The sequence below is a fragment of the Varanus komodoensis genome, unplaced genomic scaffold, assembly GCF_004798865.1.
Source record: "Varanus komodoensis strain SLA01 unplaced genomic scaffold, ASM479886v1 scaffold19, whole genome shotgun sequence".
NCBI classification, from domain to species: Eukaryota; Metazoa; Chordata; class Lepidosauria; order Squamata; family Varanidae; genus Varanus; species Varanus komodoensis.
This window is the reverse complement of record NW_025335550.1, coordinates 4,151,029-4,175,302: the sequence shown is the minus strand read 5'-3', so window position 1 is coordinate 4,175,302 and position 24,274 is coordinate 4,151,029. Positions and strand designations below refer to the sequence as shown.

Below are 24,274 nucleotides of genomic sequence, written 5' to 3'. Positions count from 1 at the left end.
GCTAGTTGGCAAAAGCCAGATCCTTCTACTGTGATATTTAGACGGAAGTCAAATCCTTCCTTTGTAGTATTCTAGCTGACCTTCAAGCTAGAAGGCGACACTATTTCAGAAGATAGACCTCCAGACACCTCTAGAAAGCCACTTTCTTTTTTCGTATGTGTGTGTTGTGCTTCTTCTTACAACATATTGTGCAAACAGCTCTGGCATTATCTGACTTTCCTGGTGCCGTACATGTGGTTTCTTTGTTTCTTTATTTCTTTATTTTATTTGTTTTCCAATTTATATCCTGCCTTTTTCCCACAAAGGGCTCAAGGCAGTTTACATCTCCTCCTCCATCTTATCCCCACAACAACAACCCTGTGAGGTAGGTTGGGCTGAGAGTCTGTGACTGGCATGGCCAAGCAGGGACTAGAACCCAGATTGTCTGAGTCCCAGTCCCATGCTCTTAACCACTACACCACACTGGCCACACTGGTTTATGTCTGAGTCTTCTCCCCAGTCCCCTCAAGCTAGATTCTCTGCCCAAATGCAGTTCTATCAAGAACAATGTTACACTTTCTTGTGTTAGTATTTTACTAGGTGTGCATATTATTTCCAATTAATTTATATAATACTTAAAAATAATCTCTAGGAGAAAAGATGCATTTACATTGAATAATTTACACTGAATAATTCTACTAGTGGGAAACCCATTAGAACGGGTTTCCTAGTAGTAAAGAAAAAGCAATATATAAGTACAGTAATACTTTGAACTTTTATAAAATATATTTGGATAGCAATGCTTCCATAATAGGACAGCAAGCTGCCTGCGAGTGCAGTTTGCTGTGGGTTCTTTTTTGCTGAGGTTGTTCTTCTCTGTTTAATTTGTATAATCCCCTTAAGCACAAATTATGATAAAAGAATTACAGGCTGCAAATGTGAAAATTATTGCGGCTAGGGCAGGAAACCTTATAAATTCTGCAGCTGAAATGTTTTCATGCAAATATTGCAAGCAAAGATTATACTGCTCTCCCATGAATTAACACCTAAAAATCTAAATATACACACACACGAGCACATGCGCACACACACACACACAAACTTCCATATGCACACAAATGCAAAAAGCTCGAAATTTATCATGATGAAGCAGTATATATTCCCTTAATAGATTATGCATTATTGGCATTTCACAATCTTAATATTTCAAAGTTTCCCTCTTTGCTTTAATGAAATGGACGATGTCCAAAACATGACAGAGGATTAATTTGGGCAATTAATGTTCAAACATTAGCAAAAGGAAATGCAGCATTATTAAAATGTAGGGTTCATGGGCCAGGGGATAATGCCAGTATGGCTCCAGTGACCAGTCTAAAATTCCACTCGGATGATTCTGCAGGCACATAGGAGCCAGCTCTTTTGGTACTGAGTCCTCTCCTTGAACCATGACCTCCGAGTTTCTCCTTTTGGGGACAAGGGGTTCGGGTTGCAGGTGGGGTCCGTGATGGGCTATGGCTCACGACGGGCAGCACAACTGAGAGGCCAAACTACATGGGTTCTGTAACTCATCCTCCCAGTGTTTCTATTTTTAGTTGGAAGTCGCTCCAAGATCTCTGGCTTGGTTGGAATCACCCAGCACGGGGATGGTGGCAGGGCAGTGTGAACTTAACGGATCTACAGAGCACTGCCACAAGCTGTTATTTGCTGCCCAGCGGAACAAGTTCTGCTAGACTTTCCTAGCAAGACAAACCCGGGCTGCCCATTTCCCAACAGACACACCGCACGAGCAGAGGGAAAATCAGGAGATCCAATCAGAGATGACGAAAGCATCCTGTGATTGTGTGCTAAATAGCCTTCTCTGTGTTGTGTTTGCTTTCAGATTTGACTCACTCAATGAACGGAAGAACAAGAAAACTCCATGAACACATTTCATCCCGACAGGACCCTGCTTTAATTAGAGTCACTGTGAATCAGCAAACACCACCAACAAAACCCTCTGGTTATGTCACATATCAAAATGTTCATCCCGCTTTTTTTCCACCGTGCAAAATATGAGATGAGCTCCTGAGGCTGTTTCAGGCATTTATTTACTTAATTTGCATTCCTTCTTTCTGCCAAAATAAGGGTGCTCATGGCAGGTCACAATGAAATCCAGATTAACACCATCTGAATTTAAACACAGCATAAATAATTTTAAACACAATTAAACATAGAACAATAAAAGAAAAGAACATTGCTGCCCTTCAGCAGCAGAATGGTTTATATGTCCAAGGCCTGTCTGAAAAACGATATATTTGCCTGCCAGTGGAAGGGCAACAGAGAGGGGACCAATCTTTCTTCCCTTGGCAGAGGGTTCAAGAGCTAGAGGAGACCTCATCTCAGGACCCCACAAACAACCCTCAAATGGTGGCAGAAGTGAGAGAAGGCCCTTTAAGTCAAGTTCTTAACACCTGGAAAGGCTCATAGGGCCCCAGGCCATATAGGGTCTTATAGGTCTTGAGAAGCACTTTGAACTGTGCTCAGAAGCAGACCAGTATCTAGTGAAGCTGTTGTTGGATACATCCTGTGCTGCATTTCTCTGACAGAAATGTTATGATTAAATGAGATGATCAAGCACAAATGGTAGATCATTGGGATAAGGAGCCACACTTGAAGGAGAAAAGGAAAATTTTATCCATTATCCACATGTATCCCAAATATTTTAACAACATTCCATAGGTTCTCTTTCACCTCAAGTCCTCCAAGTTATAATCTTTCCTATGGAATGGAACCCTGGCTCTGGCACTGCAAAGAAATGTATGGTGAAGAGAATGGACTGAAGGCCTCTTGTGTGCCCAAAGTTCTGTGAATGGTGGGAACCTTGCCAAGTTTAGGGTCACACTGCAATTATAAAAGCAAATTTGATGCACACGCATTGTACAATGACGCACAAGGATGGAAAACAAACCTTGACAACTTCTACAACAGTGCACAGTTATTTAACTTTAGTAATATCTAACTTTCAGTCATCCTTTCTCAAAGATGTAAAGAATATATTATGGCACAAAGGCTAGGGACATCTTCAGCATCTTACTCGAAGAGCTCAAAGCATAAAAGGGATTTCAGTCAAAAGTAGTCCAATGGCAAGCTGGCTTGAAAGGTTCCTGAGTGGAGGTGGGAGCTTTTCCCCCCACCTTTTTTGAAGTTAACATCCACCCTGAATAAGAATTACAACATAAATAGCAGCCATTGCCAAGGAGATGAAGTCTTTTTCTAAAGCACTTATTAATTATTAAGAAATTCTTCAGGGAGAGGCCAGTGCAGAGAGCAACTGTCCTCCAAGGACTCTGAAATAGCCCAGCTTTAAAAGATAATACAAGGGCACACTTTGTAACAGATGTCTGAAAAGATATGACAGCTTGTCCTTTTAATCAGATAAAACAATACTAAAAAAGGCAAGCAAATTCCCCTGTGTGCACCGAGATAGGAAACTGCATGCACAAGTGTGCACAAGCATAGACAATATTTGACTGCGCAATTTTGTCACAGCAGGAGCAAGATGACTGTAATTCAAGCCATCAGTCACAGGGCCACAGATGTATGGATAGATGCATAAGCACAGGTGGCCGGGATGAGCATCCCCTTTCATTCTCAGACCTGTATTCCCTCCAACAACACAACACCACGGCAGATGCAAAACGAGCACCGTACCTGCAGTCTGTCTACATGAACCTTCACGCCTCCGACAACACCTTTCTTAAAGGTGGCCAGCATGTCAAGGATGGGATTGAATCTGCTTCCTCTGAAGATGTGAAAACGAGAAAAGTTTCAGTACAACAAACTTAAACTGTTCTGCAAATTGCATGTGTAAATGCTGAAAATGGAATGCCTTACCTTATGTTATCCTCCCGGATAAGGACGAGGAACAAGGGGCGGCTGTGCATTTTCCAGTACTGCTTAATGAACTGCAAAGCATTCTGGGTAAACAGAAAAAGTGGGGGTGGAGGTGGAAGGCTGCAAAGATGACATGGTGACTGCAACAGACACACGGAATCAGCGAAACGAAGCACGGGTGGTTTCCGTGCTGCATTTTAAACCTCCCCAAAGTAGCTTGGGCTTGGCCCCATATGGGGGTTCCTGGGGATGATGCTGTGATGTGGAAACAAAACCTGCTGGGTAGGTTTCACTAAACGTGAACCACCAGCCACTCACAGAACCAAGAAAGAGAAGAGAAGTTACAGAGCAGAAACATTTGGTTGCGTTGCTTCCAAAATACCCTTAACGAGCGAGCAGATGCTGAATGCAGCTCAGGGAAATCTCTTAGCAAGAGCTGCCTTTCAACTGCTCTCCTCTCCACACTTCAGCCAGGGAAGGCCCCTTCCGTCATTGCCTTTTGGTCTTATCACCTGCCCATCACTTCGTCACTTCCCTTGCCCACGAATAAAGTTCTGAATAAAATTCTATGGAAATACGCGCTGCAAGCGGCATGCAAATTCAACATCTTTGCTCCCCATATACTGCCCAGCCTTTCCAGCTCTCTGCTTTATTGCCCTTTCAGAGCTTTAATTCATTTAATATTGGGTGACCACCTTGTGATACTTTTCTGCTGTTCATGTTGCTATTTAACAGCCCATTGAACCTCTTCAATCAATGTTGTCTAGCTTCGTCTTTAGCCGACATATGATTCTTCATTTAGGGCCAGTTGCAATGAAAGTGTCCTACACAGAAGCACTGTTCTCTAGGGGAATGCATGCAAAACTCACAGATTTTAAGGGGATGCAAAATGCAGGGAAAATTGCGGTGTTGAAAATGACATGTGCCGCTCAACTGAAGGCAGATTTAACCACAGTAAGACACACTGCGCTCAGTGAGGGTTATGCTCTTACTTTTACGTAAACACGCCCAGAATTGCAATCTCAGACCGGACACACACTGATAAAGGGTCTGACAGACTAAATCCTCAATTCTGGAAAATAAAACATTGAAAAAATACCTTAATGTCATCAATCAGCATCATAACATCCTGGGACATATAGAAATCACTCAGGTCAAAGATGATGGGATAGCAAACCACAGTTTTGCCCAGAATTCGATATATCTACAGAGTGATAATTAAACAGAAGTAATGTATTAAACATACTGGAAACTGGAAAACGAATCTTTGTTTTTTATGGGAGAGGAAAAAAATCTATATTCTATTTAAAAGCTAAATCCAGTTTATGAAAATTTGCTGGTTCTAATTATTAGCCACTCAAGCTATGAAAAATTACCAAAAGGTTTGGCGGTACCTTAAACAATCAAGTGTTTATTGCAGCATTAGCTTTCATAGGTAAGCACTCCGTTCAGCATACATATGAAAGACACCATGAAAGGCAATGTTTTTTAATCCAGCAACCAATGCAACTTGGTGCCTTCTGAGCATGGCTGGTTGAGGCCTGCTGGGAGTTTTAGCACAACACATCAGGAAGGGCCCTTTAATGCAAAGGATATGATAAACTTATATCAGTGAAAACAGCAATACCTGGAAGTAAGCTCTACTGAACTCATTGGAGGTTACTTGTGACTAGTGTTATACAGGAAGGGAATGCAAGTCAATTTCCACAGAATAATTTCGATATTCCAACATTGACACTAGCTACAGAAGTAGGGAAAGTTTCCCTGCGAGCACCTTTGATGTTCCGAGGCAGCCAATTGGTCGGTCCGGTCTTCCTGAGAGTCCCAGTTTGTCGTTGACCCCCAGATGGAAGTAAGCCTGAAAGACAGTGCAGGACACCAAGCTGAGTGCACGGACAAGTCAGTCCCGAGAGCACACCTGGAAGAAGGCTGTTCTTTGGGCTGGGCCGGTGAGGACAGCAAAAGCCTAAAGATTTTTTTAAAGCCTCTAAGCAATCAGAAATACCTTCAAGCCAAATAAGGATATATATGTTCTCTGAGACAAGAGATGACAGGAGAATGTGAACAGGAGAGGGAAATGATCTTGAACACATACTCCCAAACCAACCTCCCTCCCTCCCTCCCTCCCTCCCTCCCTCCCTCTCGCTCCAGTTCATACTTCCTGCACACAAGATAGCTGCAGTGAACACATTAACTCTTAGGGCTCTAGCCAAAGCAATCCATCTGCTGCTTTCTGAGCCAAGCAGACCGCTGGGAGCACGGTCAATGGCGCTACTCTACAGTGACCTTTTCAGAAATTAAAGGTCATCTCGCTGCAAAGACTAGGAAAGGAACATGCCTGCTCTTCCACACTGGGAGACTGTGGAGCAGCTTGGAAAGAAGTACAAGCACACAGAATGCTAGAAACTTTTGTGAGATGCAAAGCGGGCTAAAAGGAACCTGTTTGCACTTGTCATGGCTTCCCCACCCCCTTTCTTCAGCAATCGTGAACAGCTCTCTCCAGTTTGACAGCTAGTGACAGCCCAAGCAAAATACTGAAGGGACTGCCATTTTGTTGCCTCTCTTAAAAAAAAAAAAAATGCACCCTCGAGCTGCACTTTTTTTGTTGGACTTCCACGTTTGCGCCTCATCACGGGTCCAAGGTGTCGTGCTCTGAGTGGGCAATATGTCTGCCGTCCAAGTGAAAGGGGCATCCTTGTGGGCATTCATCCAGAGAGGCTGCCAAAACCTTACTTGTGACTTCGCTTTTTCTCGACAGCTGTCCAAAGGCGACCCGTCATGAGCAACCAAAGCCATGCGTAATCGTTGCTTGCCGCTCCCTGACTGCATACATGTTTGCAAGACTAGCGAGTTAACTAGGATGAAACTAAGCACTAATTGATTGACCATGGGGTTAAAAAAAAAAATCCAACAAATGCCTTACTTTCACAAGCTCATGCTGTGCCCATATCTGGATGGGTTCAACTTGCTGAGGAGTCTGGGTTTGGATTCCGTATGTGTTCAGGAAAACCTGCAGGCTGCATTTGAAACAAGGAAAAATGTTACAATGAACTTGAACAACAACAGAACTGGAAATGTTTTTAAACAATCGTGTAATCCATGTCCAGCTGTGGTAACAGTTGCCTAGTTTGAGACTTTCAGGAAGGGCATGCTACTGATTGGAATTCAGAGCACATGCAAAGGGAATCAAAATCTCCTACCTGGAGAACGATTGCCTGGCGACAGTGACACATGCACTGGGAACTTCCCGATTAGACTTCTGTAACGCGCTCTACGTGGGGCTACCCTTGAAGACGGTCCGGATACTTCAATTGGTGCAAAACAGAGCTGCCAGGTTGCTGACGGGGACTGGGCGTTGTTCTCATATAACCCCAGTTCTCCGTCAGCTTCACTGGTTCCCCATTAAAGTCCGGGCCCAATTCAAGGTGTTGGTTATCACCTATAAAGCCCTCAACGGCTTGGGACCTGGTTATCTAAAGGAATGCTTGTGCCCATATATGCCCTCCCACCCCTTGAGATCGGCAGTAGAGGCCCTTCTCCGGGAACCCTCCGTGAAAGATATTAGGAGGGTGAGTACCTGGAGGAGGGCCTTCTCTGCAGTGGCGCCCCACCTATGGAATGCACTCCCCAGAAAGCTCCGCCTGGCGCCATCGTTATTTGTTTTTCGGCGCCAGGCCAAGACCTTTTTATTTAAAAGTTATTTTAATTGTTAATTTATGAACTGTATTTATTGGGTTTTTATGTATGTGCCGAGATGTTTCTGGTTTTTTAAGTCTAATTATATAACTTTATTTATGTCTATTTATTAATGTTGTAAGCCACCCCGAGGCTTTTTGCGAATGGGGCAGCATAGAAATGGTTTAAATAAATAAATAAATAACATTAGTAGATTTATACCCCTACACTGCTAGAGCAATGCAGGGAACCCATGGGTGGTTCTTATCCAAATTCAGACCTAGATTAAGAATTCTTTAACTCATTTCAGAGGTTACTACTGGAGCAGTGATGAACTGCTGGAGCTAGAACCAGGTGCTTGAGTTGGATTGCAAAGCACAGCAAGCAGAAAGCACTGCTCTACTGACCAGGAAAAGGCAAAGACCAAGCTTCTAATATTTACTCCACAGTAGGTCTGGCCAATCCAAAGACTTTACAGCATGTGCTAATCACAAGAATTATGCAGCCCATCCTGCCTGAAGAAGGGCTCTAAGGCCTGAGCAACTAGTCATGAAATTTCCAAATCAAACCCTAAGAGAGAATTGTCAAGGATCTGAGAGGTTTACCGTTGGCTTTCGGCGATCAATGCAACATGGACCACCACGTCATTTTCTAGAGGACCCTAAAAGCATAAAGAGTAAAACCAGACATTTGTATTTGTGGAATTTGCTTGCTGATCGTTAGCAACAGTAAAACACAAAGCCCGTGTGAAAAATAACGATTCATTAATATGACTGGCACACTCAGGTCATATTGCTGCTTTCCTTCACTTTTTATTGCCTACTAATCAATTTGACAGTGTGGACAGACAAACGGAGCATGAGAGAAGTAACACACATAAATCTCAGTGCCACCAAAGGTGCTGCGATGCAAGTACATTCTTAAGGCCTGCGATGCTGAGATGTTGCAGGCAGCTTCCTTCACTTTTTTTTTACTGTTTTGCAATGAAGGCAGGAAGGGAGTCACTAACACCTGATTTATTTGAACTGGCTCGCAGCGTAAAAACAACCCGTTTTCAATTAATCGAGCAATGTAAGTCATTCTGTAGCCATTTGAAGACAGAACTCTGGATCTAAACATGTTCAGAAATATGACTATATGATATTCTTTCAGCATGAAGGGATTTTCTTTGGAAATCTGCAGCCTATTTTGGCATCAACAACACAATCATAGGCAGAATCTGTCTTCTGATGGAACCCCCTCATGAACGCCACATGCGGATGACCCTATCTCAGCACAAGAAAAACTTCTCCCACTTCTGCAGCCACCTTTAAAATATATACCCTTATTTAAAATACGCCTTTTCCGCTAGGGTTATTAGGTGCGAAACAAAACAGATCAAATATACCGGGGGGGAAATAAAAAGAATGACACACACTATGCTATTAAAGAGAAATAAAACAAGAATGCTTCTTAAGATTGCTGTTGTTACTTCAAAAAAGGCTGAAGACAGAGGAATTGCAGACCAAGCCGAGGTCTTTGGGGAAGGCCCGGTGAAGAGCCCTCAACGTTTCAGGAGGAAGTCCAGCCCCATCAGGGGAAAGACCACCTGTCAACCCCCTGGTTGGAGCTAGGGGCAAGCTGCAGCCCATGGGATGGAGAACACAAGGACCTCGGCCACCTCAACACAGGGGGTGACTGGCTTCCAGCCAGGCGGCTCTGTGTTTGACTTCCAGGAGAGCCAGGCAAAACCGCATGCTCTAGAACAGGAAAATCACAGACATATGTTTGGGTGATTTCCTACAGTTATTAAGGATTTTTTTTTTTTAGTATTTGCCTGGCCTGACATCAGGGCTGCTAGTTTTTGTTGTAGAAAAGCCACTCAAACCCTGAGGTTACAGAAGGGTTCGGTGTCTCTATATAGTGGACCAATCTTCTTGAAAAACATATAGAGATAAAGGACAACAAAATCTGGATTTTTAATAGGATATGCACACCCTGTTTTGCTATTTTCTCTTGTATTTTCATAGGTAATGAGGATGATGATGATATCAGCATTTAGAAAAACAGAATTGAGAAGAATCAGGGGGATGGACACCATCTGTCTTCATAATTATTTTAATGCTGCCTTAGATTGCTTTTGATACTTTCAATTTGTTTTGATTTTATGGTACATATCACCCCAAGCGCATTACCTAATTTGGAGGGAGGAAATACATCTAATAAACTAATTAACAGCTAAAACATCTGCAGTCAAGAGTGACATCTACTTTGGTCTAATAATCAGAGTTTACTTTCCCAAACAAGGATATATAGAGAAAAATAATTTAGGTAGTTTTAATAGACAGATGTTGTGAAGGCTAGAAATCTGGTAGAGGTGTTGCCCCAAAATAAATGGCTGCTGCTTTTATTTCTCATTTAAATCTTTTTGCTGTTGAGCAGGATTTCATGGATTACTGCACTTGATGAAGTACTTTATCAACAAGGTGCTGCAATCTTTTCTCCAAGTGACTTGATGCTTCAGTTATTTATATTTTAGAGTGCCTGCTTGTGTGAAAAGAGGAGCAAGGAATACTTCAAGCAACCCAGTTCACTGCAATATGCAACTGGAATCTTGCGTCTTTCTATTAAGGAAGAAGAAAATCTTTTCAGTTTCTTAGAAAGGGGAAAAAAGTTTTAAAAAGCACCTAGAAACTTTCAGAATATAATTCAAGATGATGCTGAGGAAGAGGAAGAGGAAGAGGAAGAAGATTAACCCACAAATCTGGTATCGATAAGCCAGTAGATGCAGAATCCAGGAAATTATGGCCACATCAATGAAGGAAGGGATCCTGACAAACACAACTGGAAGGCCAGTTGGTAAGAAAAGTAATATGGTAAGCAAAGGAAAGCAGAACCCAGCCTACTCGCAAGCTACACAGGCTGATTCAAATCCAGTGTCCTGCTTCTAGACACAACCTGGGGAAAACCAGTGGGAGGCTCCCGCCACTAAGCCTTACAACCGTGTGCGTGTGCATGCTCATGTGAGGGGTGAGTCGGGGTGCAGATATTCTCTGGGACTGTGTCCAGTAGAGGAAAGGATTACACATCCTCTCCCTTAGGCCGTGATGAACCAGGGAGGGACAGGACCCCTTGGTAAATAAATTAAACACCTGACAGTTTGTAATGAAGCGGTCAATGTTCCATACAGTTTGAGCTTTCGAAAATCACATGTGTCCCCCACCTTTTCAAGACCAGGGCCTCTGTCTACTGCTGAAGCATAGTCCACCACCGTAAGCACCTCTCTTGGAATTGCTGTGAGTGAAGGTGAGATCTCATGGACCAGTCACCTGTCACTGCACGAATACTTTCCTGGAACTACTGATCAACAACCAATGGAGATGTATAGCTATTTCCTAAAGCATTTTAATGGGATGTTAATCTCCTTTAAGTACTATTGTCTTTAAGTACGAGGTAAGTACCATCGTCTATAAGTATTCAGTGTCCAGAGCACTGAATATTGATCCAGTGCCCCTTAACAGATAAGAAAACAGACTGGCTTATTTGTGCCAATATTGGTTGTAGTTCTGCCTTGTGCAGGTTTCATTCTCAGTATTACTTGGTACCACAGAGTAAAAAAAAAAAAGGTACAAATAAGCCAAAATATGCTGAGATATTTGCAGTTTTACATGATGACATACACACAGCAGTACCAAGGAAAAATGATTTTAAGGCAACGTGAGAGAAATGTAAACCTACAATTTCGGTATGCACACAGAAAGAATATAGGGTTTCTGTAGTTCTGCACTGTGGTGTTTTATGCGTTCGTGAGTGTGCTAACATTGAACAGAATCTGTCACTTTGCTGCATCAACTTCTACAGGCTTCAGTGGTTTAGCTTTAGCTGTAGTAACTGCTAATGCATTTCATCAAGATAATACTGCATTTACAGGCAATCCTTCATAAATCACTCAACTAGACCATATTTTTCGTACTATGAGATGCACCCCCCCCCGCATAAAAATAATCTTAAAGGAAAATATATGGGATCCCAATTAAAGAATGCCAAAATACAGTGCTGTGCAGTGCTCAAGGATTGGTTGGGGTTTTGGTTGTTTCATTTTGTGGCAGACATAGAAGTTTTGCCATCCTGATAGAACTGTAATGCATTCTCACTGGGTTTTATTCCTAAATCCTGGTAGTTTCACTGGAACTGAATGTTTTCCAGTATATATATTAAGGCACCTGGAGACCAAGAGCATTCACATTACTGTATTCTTGGTTACTCTATATGGATGTAAAAGGTGGACAGTAAAGAAAGCTGACAGGAATAAAAGTGATGCATTTCAAAAAGAAGAACTTCTCTGGACTGACAGAAAGACATAGAAACATAGAAACAGAGCAAGTCAGAAGGGGCCTCCCAGGCCATCTAGTCTGACCCCTGGCTCCAGCTGGCTCCACTCATGACATGCCCACCATCTGCATGTCCAGACAAGATCAGCAGGCGGCCAACCTGAAGGCAACCAAGGTGGCCAAGCCCAAGGAAAGCGAATACATTTCAAGCCATGGATCTGGAAAGCAGCCAGTGCAGCTTATAACACAACTCACTTTTAATCCTAAAAAACTGCAGAGACTAGCTCAAGCAATATGGTTCTATGCTTTATTTTTTAAAATATTATTTTAATAATGCGTGTTAGCTGCCTCAAATTTTGTGGAGATGAAGTATAAATGCTCAAATACATAAACCAGACTATTGACAAATCCTAAACATACAAAAAGTCCCTTGCTACTCTAAGAAATCTTTGGCAACATCAGGTATGGTGAAGAAAGCCTGTAACTCAAACACATGGGTTATAAAGCAAGGTTAAATGTAAATGAACTTTGAACAGCGAAATCATTGTGGAGAGAAGGAAAGGAACTTTTATGTCTTATATATTGGATTTGTGGTTCTCTCCATTTTATGACTGAAGGTAAAAAGCTCTAGTCAAGATATTTTATGGCACTGGCTGGAAGAAACAAATTAGCATGCGCCTTCTTTGCATTTATTGTGATATAATTCCATGATGCACACACATAAGGTGTGCTGCATAATGGAATCACTTGAAACCTTAATGGGTTTAAAGGCTGGGTCATTTCTTAAAGTATTTTTCACCGCTTTCCAGGGCCACACCTTCACAAAGCAGCATGCAGGAAAGATCACAGGCGGACCTAAAACGGAACAGCTGTAGGCGCAACCATATAACATTCTTTGCCGATCTGTTTTGACTGCATAAAGCAATTGCGAATTCAATGCTGTAACAGAAAGATTCCCACTGCTTACCTAAATGCCTGCATGGATGGGGTTCGACATACATGAACAGAAAGGGAGTTCTACAGCACTGGGGATCAGGGAGAAGACCCCACTTCTTGCACACACTGTAACAGAGCTTGCCAGTGAACGCTCGAGAGAGACCTCTGCCATGCATCCTGGCATGATTATATGGGTAGACAAGATCCTTCAATCAGTAAGGTCAAGACCAGCCACGGGGACTGGAAGCTTACTGGCAGGCAGAAAAAAATGGCTGTTCTACTACCCTTGACATGGGATCTTGCTGGTCCAGCTCTGAGGAGTGGGTGTTGCTGAGAGGGTGAAACAGAGATTCTGCTCCTATCTGTGGCAAGGGGCAGGTGTGCGTGTGTGTGTTTCTGTTCAACTTGTGCTGTGAGTCTCCATAAGGTTTCATGTTTTTTAACATCTGGGTGAGAGCAATATGCTGATAATACCCAGGTCTGTATCAGCTTGTACAAGTCTCAAGATGTTTATGGCAGTACCTGGGGAACGTTCTGTGACACAAGAGGAAGATAACCTTCTGCTTCCCTTTCCATGGAGATGTGACTGGAGCTTACATTTTTTTCAGTATCAATTCATGAGCCCAGATATTTGAATGGGCTGATCTGAGAGCCTTATATTTTTTATCTGCTACTCTGTTTTTTGGTTTTATCATGATGCTGTTTTATTCTCTACTGGAGGGTGGTTTTGATCACAGTCTCTCTTATATACTATCCTAGTACCAGCAACGAAGAAGAGAGGTTAGTATTTTTTTCATAAATAGTAATAAATAATTTAGTGTTTTTAGCGGCTGTAAGATGCTTTGATTTTTTTTTTGGAGGGGGATTAGGCAGGCTATTAACATATATTAGATAAAAATAGAATAAAGTATCTGTTTAGTTCCCAGTGGAAACCTGAGCTTTTCTAAGGCAGATGCGTCAGAAGGGCAATCCAGGGCAATTGCAAACGCTACCTAACTGTCCCCCAAAGGTAGACTAGAACTGTGTACTCTTATCCGTACTATTTCATTTCTATACCAACCAATAACCAACATTTTCTGGGTGGGTCGCAGCAATTAAATGCAGACCAGCATTTTCCGGAATAGAAATTCATGCTCCGATTCCAATTACTGGAGGAAGCATAACCTGTTTTTTGATAGCTTCACAGAATCACGGAATGAAATAGTAGAGTTGGAAGAGGCTCGAGGGCCACCAGGTCCACCCCCTTGCTCAGGGCAGCACTCCAAGTTAAGCCATCCCCTTCAGATGGCTGTCCCACTGCATCCTGAACGCCTCCAGTGCAGGAGAGCCCACAACCTGCCCAGGTCTTTGGTTCCACTGTTGTATTGCGGTAAGTCAGGAAGTTCTTCCTGACATTCAGCCTGGATTTGGCTTGCTGCAACTTGAGCCTGTTCTTCCGTGCCCTCCACTCCGAGATTATCAAGAAGAGATCCTGGTCTTCCTCTCTAAGGCAACCTTTCAAGGACTTGAAGAGTGCTACCAAATCTCCCCTTAGTCTTCTCTTCCTCACAGGGCTTTGTTTCTAGTCCAAATAGTTCCGCTTCCAAGATAACCACCAAAATAAAAGGTGCCAGTTATTAGAAAAGGCTTTCTCTAACAGCAATCTATGACACAGCAAAATGTGGGTATTATTAAATGGTTTTATTTCTAATGAGAATTACTTTAACAAACCCCCATTAATGAATAGGATTGTTCTTTTTTAAGTGTTACATTTGGGCTGATTGATTTTGCTTCTACTAGCCTATCTAATGTTATATACATTGAGATGACTAAATGGATTTTTTAATTTGCTTTTGAACAAAATGAGATGGTTTAATTTGATATAGTTTGTGGAGGAAAAGGAACAAAGCTCTTTAAGAATTGAAGTGGCTTTTGGTTTCTAAAGATATAATTATGTGAAATGTGTTATGCTCCTGTTTCAGATTCAGATTCTATTTTTTGGCGTGTTTCTCAGCACTTCAAAGCAAAGTGGGGCAGGAGATTCCAGCTGTACACTGATTATGCATAAATTAGTTAACAGCACAATCTTATGCATGTCCACTCAGATGTAAGTCCACTGAATTCAATGGCATTCACTTCCACATAACTGTACACAGAACTGCAGCTTAAGGTGGATCAAATTGTACTAGCACACATTGAAATTAAGTACTGTAGTAAATCCCAGAACATTGAATCAAAGTAAGAGAATATGATTTAGAGATCGAAGCAAATGAAAGGTGGATGGTATTATTGTCGCAAAGAAAGGAAATGGAGCAGGTGTGACCACAGCCAGATGAAAAATAATCACGTGGGCATGCTTTGCAGACACTGAAGCGATCCCACAGCCTTGGGTTTCCCAATTCTAAGACTGAAAACAATTATTCTGTGCGATCATGTGATACATGCAGGCATCTGAAAGGAATGACAATGGGCCAGTGGGTGGCTTCGTTTCCACCCAGGGTTGGACTGGATGAGAGTTCTCCTTCAAACATACAGGAAACAGCACACAGCTGCCTCCCATCCCAACTCCCTGGCACGCCTGCCCCCCAGACACCATGTCCACACAGGGGAGGCAATGTGTAAATACAGTTGATGGGCTTAGGATAACGTCATGTGTTCTGCATGCAGCAACCTCAACACAAATTTCAAGCATGGCTCTTTCTCTGAGGATGGAAGGAGCTCACTGGTGAATCTGACCCTTCCAACTAACAGCCAAATGCAAGCCATGCTGATCTGGTTTTGTTACAAGGTTCTTGGCGACTTTGGTGGGTGGAGGGAAGAAAGATTAATAAGCTACAGGATGTGTGTTAAAGGTGATTGTCAGGGTCGAGACCTTTGCCTTGAGCCTACCTGCACAGGGGTTCTCTCACCCTCTCCAGTTCTTCTTTGACCACAGTCTGGCTGGCTCATTCTGGCAAGTCAAGTTTGACTTCCCAGGCAGATGATACACCTACTGTTCAAGCTCATGGGGAGGGTCTGCCGGTTTATAAATTGCCTCATCCTGGGTCTATTCTAGCAGCCAAAATAACCACAGTCCACACAATTCCCTCTAATTTTTTATGCGTTCATTTGGAACTCCTAGTCTTTTTCATCCTGTGCAGGTCCCAGTATAGACAAATGCAGCATTAATGGCCTAGCGAAATTTGAAGGATCAGCAACCTTCTCAATGGTGCCATTTTAAAATAATCATCTGACAAAGTCAGCTTATCAAATGTATTCATACCTGATTTGAGAATCTCATGCTAACATTCCGTTGATCTTGGGAAGGTATGAAACGCTTCACTGGATCGATATCTTTAGCACTCACTAAACCGTCAACTGAAAGCAAACCACCAACAATTCGTCACTTGTAGACTGCTAACAGAAAGCATCTGTCACTATTAGGCATTGCTTTATGCAAGAACAAAGAGCAGAATCGGAATTTGGTGGGTGGGAAATAATCGGAGAGATCATAAAATGTAGAAGCTGGGGTCTGGCTTATTCAGCACATCTGGAGGTATTTTTTGCCTGGATGCGTAGTGTTATCACACAAGATGCTCATGCAGGAATAGTATGCAGATGACTTCAGACTAGCTACAAGTAAGGGGCAGCCCATCTGGATAGAAACTTGTGCCTAAGTCACCTGAAAGGGCATTCTCCAGACTAAATTCCAGTTGAGACGTGATGATCTTGATGTGGTCCAGATGTTCTGTGCTACAGACGCCATAATCTCTGACCACTGGCCATACTGACTGGGGCTTATACGAAGATGTTGTCAAAAACATCTGGAGGGCACCAGGCTCCCTACCGCTGCAATAGTGCTATCTACTTCCATACCTCTGTCCTCTACTCTCCCTTGTACATCTGTATTTATTGCCAATGGCATCACTTGTAACTAGTTCAGATGTAAAGGGAAGCTGTGGAAGTGGAAAATATGGATAAACAAGTCATGCTATCAATGTCAAAGCCAAACACTGATAAGGGAGGTATGAAACAAGAGTGAGTGGGCAAGCCATTTGTGGCCTAATAAACTATGGTTATCAGTGGGCCAGTAAACTGTGGTTTATCAGCTCAAGAATATTATATCCAAACTGGGTTAAAGTGTTACATATCAGAATTGGCCTATATTAGCATATGTATGCACCAGTAATTACTTATACAGGTGAAATACTTCATTAAAGCCACACAAATTCAAGCTGTGTGTGTGTGGGGGGGGGATTTCAGAAAACATGGATCTTTAAAGTCTCTCTACTTACCAAGGAGTTTCGCAATGATATAAAGAGACTGCCCCCACAAAAAGAACTTTCCATCCCGTCCATGGTTGCTAGGAAATCGTTTCTGACTGCCAGGATTTTTCTTCTCTAGTTCAACAAAGTCAGCTGGCACATAATAATACTTAGGTACAATGGGATAGCCTGTGAAGTTTTAAAGTACATAGTTAAAGATATTTAAAATGACATTCCTTTAAAACAGGAAAAAACTTACCACCGCAGGCAACCCAAATGCTGTAAATATTATCATTCCTTGTTATCATTCCGTGCCACAGCCTGCCAAGAACAGAAACCGCTGCACTGAATGCAGGTTTATTTATGCCCTGTTTCTTCACTGAACAGATGCAGTGTCTATAAACTGGTTCTGACAAAATAGTAATTTTTGACAGATGGAAAAAACAGCACTTCTTTGAGACACTAATGTTGCTTTGGTGCTACAGAACAGAAAAGATGTTCAACTGCTGTTGGGAAAAGGGTATGAAAGCTTCAGGCTAGAATTAAAATGAACCTGAATCTTGAGCAGAAAAAAGGGGGTTCAGTATAAACACAATGTTTTAGCCACTTTCGATCAATTAGTTTATTACAGGAGTGGAAAATACATTAACTAGCTGTGAATTATCTATTATTACATTTAAGTTATTTTCCTCTACAATACAATGATACTTTCTAATTCTCATGTCCTATTTCAAGGTCTCCTGCAATGAGAACAAGGAATAAAATGGAGGATGGAACTAGTTATAATGGGAGGAACCATCCGCTTTGTACCTTCTGGATTGGAAGCAAACCCAGATGAGATGGTAGCCGGCTTATCTAACTTGCAATACAGGCAGGCAAGACTGAGAAAAATGAAGTCTTCACCTGCCTATAGTTTTTCCCATTCCAAATCCCCACCCCTCTATGCACACAGTGTTGTAAGCTGTTTTTCATTCATCTGTCCTCTGTCAATGAAAGCGGGTCGGGGGAGGAAATAGGATGACAAAAGAGGACAAGGAGGAGGTAAGTAAGGAGAAGTTCACCCTTTTCGGTCTCTCTAGACTACCCCTGCAAAATGCATACTTTATAAGGGAGCAGCCAGATTGCATTCTTATACCAGAACATCTACTAGCCCTAACCCTAAAATTGCTGTGTAAATTGAGAACCTATATATAATACAAGGCATTCCAAATCCAAGATATTTTATACCTTAAGACAGGAGTTAAATAAAAACTTTTTTTTACATTAAAAAGAAACCCCATTCTTGCTTTGCCCTCTTTAATGGCGCATTGGCATTCTTTGTCGCAATACTGATTATATAATGTGCCTTCATATATGCTTATTTACTGAGCTGAAACATTAATGCATAAAACCCACTGCAAGTGAGATGTTAAGACTATCATTGGATTGTAGGCACTCTTGTTCATTAAATGGTAATTCTTCCATAATATTATGGAATAACTGCATGGATTAAAATATCAAAGACAAGTCAGCATGAAATATTGTACACTAAAGCTGTTTTTACCAACTTTTAAAAATTTCTTTAAAAGGCAGGGGGTGGGGAAATAAGAAATTACACGAGAGCTATCTGGTAAATGAATTCTTTTTTATTGTCATTGCTGATACTGTGCTAACAAAAAAAGCATGGGGCAGAGAAATCAATAAGTTATACTTTGTTAAGAGGCCAGAATGAAGAATAAGAACTTAAAAGTATTTTCTAAAAAATGTACTGTACATCACAGAACTTTGTACTTAGGCTGCTTTGGAATGTGATGCATTCATTATCCTTCCGATCCAGGAGCAAGCGAGATAGATGACAAATATCATTTCTACTCACTCAAATCCTTTTAAAATCAATCAGGAGCAGTTTTAAAGCAGGAAAGTCATCCCCGAAAACTGTAATAAAGAGCTGTAATACATTTCAGTTGAAAGAAGTAGCTAAGATATCCAAGCAGGATACTTTTAAGTCCAGAAAAGAAAATTGTTTTTCAGTGAGCTGCAAAGAAACCTGGATAGGTATCTCAGAGGTTTCCTCTAAAATTTAGGAACTGAATGAGGGAACCAAAACAGTTTCTGTACTTGGAAAGTCTCACGCGTGAATAGGTGCTATAACAGAGGAGGGAGAAACCACCAGCAGAGAACCAGTGGGAGTAAAAAGCAATTTATCTCCTTAGCTACATCCAGGATCAATCTAAGCTGTGCTCACCTCTTCCCCAAATATACCAACGTGTAACCAAAACATTATTTCTGTGGCTAACAAGTTTTCTCTGCACCAAGATTTTTTTAAAGCCATGAAAGCCTTCCCATTTTTTAAAAAAACAGAGAGTCACTTAGCCTTCTCTAAGTGCAAGCTGTAAGGTCTCTCGTACAATTATGAACAGAAATCAGAGGAGGTGGGGGATGGATCCGCACACACCTAACATTTAACCTCTTTTGCTCAGCAGATGACGAACTCCATTTTAAGATGTGCCAAAATTCACTGGAGAAATTAAGTTTTATGTTCATGTCTGGCCTGCAGTTCTGCTCTTGTACATGAATGCCATTTTCCCAGGGATGTTATATGAACATGCTACATATCTGCAACATGTTTTAGGATTTCTCCTTGATTGACTCGCTAGAGTTCTGCTATGCCCAGTTACACAATGGTACAAACCTTCAGTTGACTGCTGTAGCAGTGGTTCCAGAAGCTGCTGATATTCTTTGACTTGTGCAGTATTACCTCTGAAAACGCCTAAAAGCAATCCAGTAACACTTAATTAGCTATGCATCATACATAGAGTGCTTAGGAAAAAAGCATCATTGCAAATATTTCAAACCACTATTAAATGGAAAGAAGGGCTCTTTCCTTTAAGCGCTTTTGTGGACAACTGTAGGCCGTTCAGAGGTAGACCAGTGCTCAACAGCTCTGGGCCCATGCTCGGTTTCGCCACCTCATCCCACCAGCAAAACACCTCTGCTCAGTTCCCTGGTCAGGGGGAGACAAAAGCCATCCCATCTGATGCACAGACTTTGGCTTTTCCATTCCCTCTTTCCAATTTTAGCCGCTTTAGACTAAGGTAGTGGGCAGCATATAAATGAAAGTATAAATAAATAAACTTTCATTATTCCCCTACCCAGTAACTCTATAAACATTTGAGATGGTTTATTTAAAACCGAGACCACAAAGCAATGCTAGATGAGATTTCGGCTACTTGTGCTGTGGCTACAACCCTGGATACGTGGGATGAGGCAAAGGTCCATGTAGCTATCCTGCATTCAGCTTTCAACATGGACAGACAGATGCCTCTGGACATCAAGAAGCAGCAGGGCACAAGGCAATATCCTTCCCTGTTGTTCGTCAGCAGCATTTGGTACCCAGAGACATGCTTCCTTTTTCTATGGAGGATCCAATTAACTCCCATGGCTGACAGCCACTGATCGATTTAATTCTCCATAAATAGATTTCATCCCCACTTAAGGTCATTTAAGATTGTGATCATCAACCAATCAGGAAATACTAGTACAGTATAGCAAAGAGTTTATCTTTCAATCAGACCAGAGAATGAAAGGGAAAACTTTCTGTTAGGACAGGATGACCCAAAGGAGGTCATGTGCTCTCCCATCGTGGAGGCTTTCCGGATGCAGCCGGACAGCCCTCTGTCAGGGATGCTCTGACTTGGGCATCCTGCAATGAGCAGCGAGTTGGACCTGATGGTCTTCCAACTATTCTATGATTTCTGAGATGGTGTTTAACACAGAGTCTAGAATTCTCACTGCTCAGCTTACGGCAGCTGGTGCATCAAAGATGGATAGCCTTAGAGCCTGACACACCCAGCAACCACCTCTTCCTAAGGAAGGCACCGGCCCAGGAAGACTGCTCACCTGCTGGTGAGCTTTCTGTGGCTGCTCCAGAGAGATTTTCTGGGGCGGGAGACCAACTGCCTCTTCACAGGTCCAGTCACCTGACCCTGCATTCTCCTGCCAAATGGCAAATGACTGCAACAGCTCCCTGGTGCTGGGGCAAAAAGGGGGCCTGAAGGCTGCCACCAAGGAAGTGGCCCCAAATGAGGGTCATTCCACTGTATGGCTGCCCAACTGATGTGTATTAATCAACCAACAAACATGTAAAGACTTGCCTCAGTGCAGGGACCCTGGGGATCTCTTGATGTGGCCCCTCACTCATTTCAAAGAATCTACATGTGGATTCTGAAGGACTACTTCCGATCAATAAGGTACCTCCTTATGTACCTCCATAAGGAAATGCTTGAAGTAAGCTGAGAGAGTGGCTCTCGTCCCTCCATCCACCATCACAACATGTGCAAGGGGGTATAAAAAAGTCCCTTTCAGTTGAGGTACCTGCACTGTGGGATCTCCTTCCCCGGGATGCTTGCTTAGGTTTTTCATTGCTTAGTTTTCAACTCTTAGGGAAAACGCAGCTCTTTCAGAAGCTGCTCAAAGGATTGGTAACTTGATCATTGATGTGGCCCTCAGATTTTTTCTTTCTTTTCTTAATTTTGGGGTTTAGCTTTTTAATCTACCTTCCAGTTTGGATTTCTTTTGAAAGAAAAGTAGCATATAAAGTCTTTAATCAATTAAGACATTTAGAGACACATATATTTGGGACTGATGAGGAGATTCTCATAAGAAGGAAAACTAGACTTCCTACTGGAGCAAGGCAACTAATACAGGAATATTTATTTAAAACAGGTATTTTTATTTCAGTCTTCAGTCACTTTTGAATAGATATACAGTAGACTCCCAACTATCCGGTCTAATGTGGCAGAAGGGCAGGCCGGATAACAAAAAAAGCTGGATAGGCTGGAGTTCTATAAATGCTCACTTCCTACCCCACCCATACCATTAAAAACACCCTTTTTATACCAAAACCCGCTCTTATTCATATTTTCTGGCCTCTTAGTACAGGCCAGTACTTTATAAATGTTTGTTATACACTGTACGTTTTAAAAATTTATTACAGAAAAAGGAAGTCCAAGGATAAAAATATTGTAAAATATAAAATTGTAAATATTGTAAAATTTTTAGAAAATTTTATAATGTCTAACTTAATTACAGGAAACATAAAATCATGTACACTGTACAGTATGAATACATACATTTTTAAAATAAACAAAACATTAACATAAAACGTAGGCTTAATTCTTACAAAAATTATTTAAACTTATTTTACTGTTCATTGATAGTTATTTTTTAACTAGGCCGGATAGTAGCGAGCCGGATAGTCAAGAGTCTACTGTATAAAGGATTGTGCTGTTATCTCAGGATCTGTGAGACAATGGAAATGTTTGCTCTGATAGGACAAAACAGAACTTTTGAGAAGATCTAAACCGACAGCAATGCTGGAGAAGACCCTGATGCTGGGAATGATTGACGGCAAAAGGAGAAGGAGACAGCAGAGGTTGAGGTGGCTGGATGGCGTCACTGGGGCAGTGGGTGTGGGCTTGGGTGGACTCCGAGGGATGGCCTGCAGGAATGTTGTCCATGGGGTTGTGATGGGTCAGGCACAACTTTGCAACTAAACAACAAACCAGCAACAAACCTAAGCGCACTCATTTGAGCTATAAAAAAGTGCTTCATCTACAACTGAAAACTGCAAACTCAGGTACAAAGCTCATAACAGAAAACTGGTTTATTCTACAAGCGCTGCAATCATTCCACTCCTTTTACTTGGGTGGCAGAATTGTCATGGCACTGTCAGCGTAAGTAGGCAACTCGTATCCTCTTCGATTGCTAAAACCGCTTCACTGCAGCATTCCAAGGCTCATCCCCAGAAGAGTAAGAATCCCAAGTCACACTTACCATCAATCATCATGAAAATGAAAAAGAGAGGAAATTCACACTCGATCCCATCAAAGAGCTAAAATATAAAAAAAAACAAAGGAAAAATAAAAGGCATGCAGTATTTCTATTTACAGAAGTACATTCCAGTATTTCATTACCTCTTTGAAGAAACCAAATATAAATGTGAAAACAAATTATTCAACAACTTATTGGAAGAAAGGAAGGAAGGAAGGGAGGAAGAATTCATCCTCTTACATAAAGATCTGCTGTGCTTTCCAAGTTGCCATACAGTTTTATTTGCAAAACGTATCACACACTTTTTCCTCTCTGAGAATTTTTCATTTAAATTAAAAAGAGATGAAAATAAAAGTGTTTGAAAGAAAAATGGGGGCTTCTTTCAGACAGCCTTTAATGGCAAGCATTAATACTCAGCAGCACATCAAGATTTGATTATTAATACACTCCAGCCCGTAGTCAGCTGTGAAATTAAATAAAATGATAAACAACGTGGCTGTTTGTTAGGGGAAACAAACTGTACATTGAGTTTGAAATGTAAGCACATTTCCCTCTAAACAAATCAATCAGGGAGAAAAATGCTGATGCAGCATGCTCAGCGCTGCACATCCAAACTACTACGATGAGTAATGTCACCTCCACTAAAATGGATTGCGAGCAAGTGCCAAAATTAATGATTCATCTGACTTGCTGGCTTCCAGCACGGCCACCCTTTCTAGGCAGTCAAGCAATAGAACTTTCTTGCACAACATCAGAAGAACCAGATGAAAACAACACTTAATATTCAGCCTCCCTGCAGAGTTGCCCAAGCAAAATCAGGAGAAAAATAACTAATTTGATTTGATACAGTAGTCAAGCCAAGGAGGGTAACTTCCCAAGCACCACTTTACCCTATCTTCTGCCTTATTTTCCCCCTACCCCCAGCTAGAATTTGCCTTGAATTACGGCTCCAGCACTGCCCTGGGCACAGCATGACAGGGCAATACATTACACACCATTAAGCGGCCAACAGGCCATAAGCTTCTGTATTTCCCCTGAGGCATTTTGATGGTCCTTTATACTAATTGAGGCCATTCGTGGCCGTGGGATGCATTCTGCCCACTTGTGCCACACGGTTTTGGATGAGCGGTAAAGATCCTCCAGATTCTCGGGAGGACTGCTCATCTTTGCCAGCCCCGGTACCTGAAGTCCTTTAACTGGAGTTTTTATGCAGTATTTCCAGATACTGGGAGGGTGAGGAATCAATGTGCAAGAGGGGAAGGGTTCAAAGGGTGAAGCACTTGGTTGCACAGCTCCATTGCAATGCTGTAACTATGGCAGTAATGGGCTGCCGGCATGATGTCTATTCAAGCCCAGAGTGTTGTCATCTATCTCAGCGAGTCCATATAATGTTACGAGTGAGTCTTTTTAGCGTCTTCCAAGAACTGGAAGGCACTGACAATTTTAGAATCTCAGAACTATGGTTTA

At 41.9% G+C, this 24,274-nt stretch overlaps 1 protein-coding gene across 4 annotated transcripts in view; it reads right to left on the bottom strand.

Annotated features, from left to right (window-relative positions):
- Positions 1–24,274, bottom strand: part of PHKB (phosphorylase kinase regulatory subunit beta) — a 104,375-nt gene that overhangs the window by 27,891 nt on the left and 52,210 nt on the right. For all 4 annotated transcript variants that reach the window (XM_044427684.1, XM_044427683.1, XM_044427682.1 and 1 more), the window contains 10 exons: positions 22,811–22,868; positions 19,668–19,745; positions 17,027–17,185; positions 16,015–16,109; positions 8,133–8,188; positions 6,776–6,869; positions 5,627–5,710; positions 4,952–5,056; positions 3,853–3,935; positions 3,670–3,760 (listed from right to left, as the gene is read on the bottom strand). In XM_044427684.1, coding sequence (XP_044283619.1) covers positions 3,670–3,760; positions 3,853–3,935; positions 4,952–5,056; positions 5,627–5,710; positions 6,776–6,869; positions 8,133–8,188; positions 16,015–16,109; positions 17,027–17,185; positions 19,668–19,745; positions 22,811–22,868 — 903 coding nt within the window. The remainder of the gene's footprint in view (positions 1–3,669; positions 3,761–3,852; positions 3,936–4,951; positions 5,057–5,626; positions 5,711–6,775; positions 6,870–8,132; positions 8,189–16,014; positions 16,110–17,026; positions 17,186–19,667; positions 19,746–22,810; positions 22,869–24,274) is intronic.